Source organism: Physcomitrium patens, chromosome 9, assembly GCF_059467195.1.
Source record: "Physcomitrium patens ecotype Gransden chromosome 9, ASM5946719v1, whole genome shotgun sequence".
Classification (NCBI taxonomy): Eukaryota; Viridiplantae; Streptophyta; class Bryopsida; order Funariales; family Funariaceae; genus Physcomitrium; species Physcomitrium patens.
Window position 1 is genome coordinate 15936744 of NC_143418.1, and position 4555 is coordinate 15941298.

A 4555-nucleotide genomic window follows, 5' to 3' on the forward strand; every position below is an offset into this window, starting at 1 on the left:
CTCTCTAATCCTTTTTCTAATAAATTTTGTATAATATGTGCCATAAACACTTAATAAAAGAAACAAAACAAGATTTTAAGGGTCACCAATATCTAATAAAGATGGCTGTAAATATATAAAACTATTATCAACATAAAATCAACTTCATTAATAGTTCTTTTAAATTAATCACTTCAAATTAGTAATCCAATAATATTTTGTGACTAACTAAAATCTAATAATGTGGATTTTATCACATTGTAAACTAAATTATATATTAAATATTTATGTGCATTATTTTTATATAGTAGCCAAACCACAATACAACAATATACATAGAAGTCAATGAAGAATCTTACAAATATAGTAAAGAAGATCGATGGTTTTCATCAACAATATCTATCAAATCTTAGATGAAGGATTAAAAATCTTCATTACAAAAAAATTACAAGTTAAAAAGAATTCCATTCAACCTTCTATCTTTGTTTGTAATGTGTGTATATTTGTAGTGCTAATGAAATAGAGAATCAATAGTCAACAAATTCAACAAATTCAACAATTTGCTGACTTACAAAATGAAACATTACAATTATTATAGCTTTTAAGACAATGTAATGAAGATTAAGACCTTCAAAAATGACATATTTTTCTTTAAATAGATGGAAAAATACAACGCATTTGGTATCATGACTTTGAAAAAGACTTTTTATGACTCGTGATTTTATTGAAAGTACAAATGATTCTTGATGGTGTTACAAATATTTTATTTGAAAGAAGTTACAAAGGCCTCAAAAATGATGAAATAACAAGGTAGTCTTTCCTCCTTGAAATAAGATATTGTCAATGGATGAGAGTACCTTTGAAATATCTTCATAGGGAACAAAGATAAGAATATGTAGTAAATATAATTTACTGCATCTTAGACTTCTTCAACATGAGATCACTACTTCTTATGGAACTCATCTCTAAAAAAAAAGATAATATTACAAATATACGTACTTTATCCAATATTAATCTACATATTATGAATAAATAAAAGTAGGTTAATTTGATAATATCTCATAAAAAAACTTCCTAAAAGCTCTATTGATATAGTACATCTTTATAGATATCTATAGGTGATTGATAGGTTAATATCTTAGCTATAGATATCTATAGGTGATTGATAGGTTAATATCTTAGCTAACAAGTTAGACATGTGTTGCTTACCTAATTATGGCATGGTTATTGAGATAACTAGTGACCTAAGTAATCGGGCTGCGCATCCATTTTGCATTGATCCGAAGGTTGTACGACCATCTAACTCCCGGAGAAAGACGTGCTAGGTTTTAAAGATTCGGCAAAAAGTTGACTGAATTGGTGGATAATTTCCTACCGTCAAGAAGCAGACATGGGTGATGTGGTGGATCTGACCCGTGATGGCGGGGTTGTTAAGCAGATTATCCGAAAAGCCAAGGCCGGAGCGCTTCACCCTTCAGAAAACCTGCCTAATGTCGATGTACACTATGAAGGCAAATTCGCGGATATAGGTGTGTGCGTGCGTGTGTCCACTTGATTGTTCCAATTTATAAGCGATGTTCTTATCAGCATGGGCGGTTCTGTGTTCTTCAAATTGGATTGAATGTTCTTGAACCGGAATTTGGAGTTACGAAACATCGAGTGCGACGTGACTTTTGGACAAAACAACTGTGTGTTCTTTATGAACTTAGGTGTGCGAACATTGAGCAGAAATTCACATGCAACGGTGAATTGGTAGAGTCTCTTTATTCTCACCACTTTCTGATTTCTTGAAACAGGTGAGATCTTTGATTCTACGGAGGACAACACTGTGTTCACCTTTGAGATTGGGCAAGCGAGTGTCATTCGCGCCTGGGAGATTGCAGTCAAGACCATGCAAGTTGGTGAAATTGCACTCATCACTTGTAAGCCTGACTATGCGTACGGCCAGGCTGGGGCTCCTCCCGAAATCCCACCTGGAGCGACCCTAGTATTTGAGATTGAGCTACTTGGAGCGCGCCCTCCAAAGGGGTCCATACTTGACAGTGTAGCAGCAGAGAAGGCTAAGTTGGAGGAAGTTCGCAAGGAACGAGATCTTACTGCTGCGAAAAAAGAAGAAGATAAGAAAAAGAGAGAAGAAGCGAAGGCGGCGGCTGCTGCACGTATGCAAGCGAAGATGGAATCAAGGAAGGGTGGAGGACAAGGAAACAAAGGCAAGAAGTAAGCGAGTATCTTTTTGAGTTTTCGTATATGCCGATCCATGAGAATATTTCTTTACGACATAAAATAGCATGTCAAACTTTATAATTAGGTGCAAAATTTCTGCCATAAAGAGTGCATTTACAACAGTATGTCTGTATTGAAGAGGACGGGGAACGCATTGAGACATGAAACTTTCGTCTGTTCAGACTATCTTCTTGCAGGAAAAGGGAATGTTCGAGTGTGTTTAATATTTTTCATTTTGATAATCCAGCTTGCTCTTCACCTTGAGCAAGTTGGATTATCTAGTAATTTTATTTTTTAACGTGCTTTGTAAACTAATAATTATTAATTGTCTATTGACTGATTCATGCTTGATGATTGATCAATGAACTCAATGTTGATCAAATTTCCATGGTGCGTTGTATAGGGTTTCCATTGTGCTCTCTTCGTATATTTGTACCCCTTGATACAGTACTTCGTGAAAGTCGCCTGTCCCGCGAATGCATCGCAAACAAACAATATTTAGAGCACATCTAGAGAACTCAAACAATATTTCTACTGCATGAAGTCAATGTATTTATCAATAACATCAAAAGCAAATTCACCAACATTGAGTGAAGTTGCATCACTTTTTGTAAGGTGTGTTCCATATAATATATATTAACATTTCTTTGATAAATTTTAAAAACCTACTTCTTGTTTTTATTTATTTATTTATTTATTTTATTTTATTTTAAATGTAAGAAATCAACCAAATTCTACATTAATTATATCAAGTCTTGCTGAATTTGGAACCTAATTTATTTTTCAAAAACACATTATTTATTTTATGCATTATTTTGCATTAATTTAAAAGTTGCACATTTAACATGATTCATGATCTTACAATCACTTGAACAAGTCTAGGTAAAAGAATTTTGTGTCGTATTCTGATGTACTTCTATTTTTATAAAAAATTAGGAAAAAAACATATGTAATAATACTTAGATTCTATTTGAGTATACATGTACTCATTGAAATCAACTATATCTCGATTTATATGTAAATGTGTGAAGTAAGTCATACATGCATACTTTTAAGATTTAATGCATTATTCTATCATTTTTGAAAAATAACATAACTGTTGATATGGTTTCAACGCTGGAGTTCAGATGTAAGAACAATTACTTTCATACATGACATTTCAAATTTTAAACCAGAGCTGTGCACTTACAATCATGTGCTGTACCAATTCTAAACTGACTCCGACAGTTGAAGTTGCGTTAAACATGAATTTCACCAAAAGATAAGTACAAAAAACTTCAAGTTCGTTGCAACATGTTACACTCCAACAGACGAAATGTTTAGACCAAGTTTATGAAAGATCGCTCCGAGTTCACTGTGATCTTTTCTTGAGCTTCTTGGACAGCTTCTTCCGAAGTGTGTGAAGGTCCACCTTCATGCATTCCTGTTGCTTGGTTGTGGCAGCTCCTATATCTGGTTCTCGAATCCTCCCGCTCAGCCTCTTTCTAATGGCATCAATCTCCGCTTCTTCTACTAGAGCCCTGGCAGCTGACTTCCTGTTCTTCCCTCTAAGTGCCATGATTGGTTTGAGATGATACATTTCTGATTAATATAACAACTTACTGCTGCGAAACCAATCAACAGGATGAAAGCTCAAACGAAACCGATTCTTTTTGTACCAGATTTGTTCTAGTGGAAACACTTCAAATCTGTCTACCTCAAATTTCGGGTACACACAACTGACCGATCGAGGACAGGGGTTGACACTAAAAATGTTTTTTGAGAGGTTTCTGACGCACTGATTATCCGAGGCTCAGGAATGAGTAGGGACTCACATATGAAGCCGTTCGTCTACCACAAACCCAAGCAAGCTCGATATCATTCTTCAGGTTCAGCATCTCAATCACTTGCGACACCCTCTCTCGCACAAGCACTGTCGCGAACACCACTCGCACAAGCTAACTTTAATAAACGCAAATGGACTGACTACGGAAAACTTCAACCGCAACTTGTCCGAATGAAACCTCAACTGCACTCCCAACCTTGAAGGATTCAAGCGGTGAGTCACGAAGAGTAGTAGCAAGAATGTGCCCGACAAGAGAGCGAGATACAGTGCAATTAAGAGACGTGAACTAAGTAGAACTTCGAACACAGACGGAGTCCGAAGAACAACTGGTCGCGAGTTGGAATTCTCTCAACACTGCTATCAGATGCTACCGCTTCAACAACTGTGGAGATTGTAGTCACTGCGGTGCCACATGGACTCCGGTAGCTGGGTTCATGTGCAAGGTCGGCTGCCCATTTACACAGCACACTTGGTACCGAGAAGGGACAGAGCAGCGTTGAAACTGTCCTGGGTGTGGAACTAGCATTG

General features: G+C 36.2%; 1 protein-coding gene across 2 annotated transcripts; it reads left to right on the forward strand.

Annotated features, from left to right (window-relative positions):
- Window positions 1-1095: 1095 nt before the first annotated feature.
- Window positions 1096-3033, forward strand: LOC112286476 (peptidyl-prolyl cis-trans isomerase FKBP20-1). Of its 2 annotated transcripts, none has more exons than XM_024528386.3 (3): window positions 1096-1508; window positions 1776-2196; window positions 2606-3033. In XM_024528386.3, exons 1-3 carry the CDS (start codon window positions 1370-1372, stop codon window positions 2643-2645), a joined length of 600 nt encoding a protein of 199 aa, XP_024384154.2. In that variant the 5' UTR covers window positions 1096-1369; the 3' UTR covers window positions 2646-3033. The 2 variants fall into 2 exon arrangements, with proteins under 2 accessions (XP_024384154.2, XP_090109407.1); XM_090253281.1 differs by lacking the exon at window positions 1096-1508 and adding an exon at window positions 1541-1688.
- Window positions 3034-4555: the final 1522 nt, after the last annotated feature.

Bases quoted from the DNA above. Each gene is read 5' to 3' on its own strand.
- LOC112286476 (XM_024528386.3), top strand. From the start codon at position 1,370: ATGGGTGATGTGGTGGATCTGACCCGTGATGGCGGGGTTGTTAAGCAG. The intron at 1,509-1,775 runs GTGTGTGCGTGC...TTCTTGAAACAG, and splicing joins AGGCAAATTCGCGGATATAG to GTGAGATCTTTGATTCTACG. The intron at 2,197-2,605 runs GTAAGCGAGTAT...TGCGTTGTATAG, and splicing joins CAAGGAAACAAAGGCAAGAA to GGTTTCCATTGTGCTCTCTT.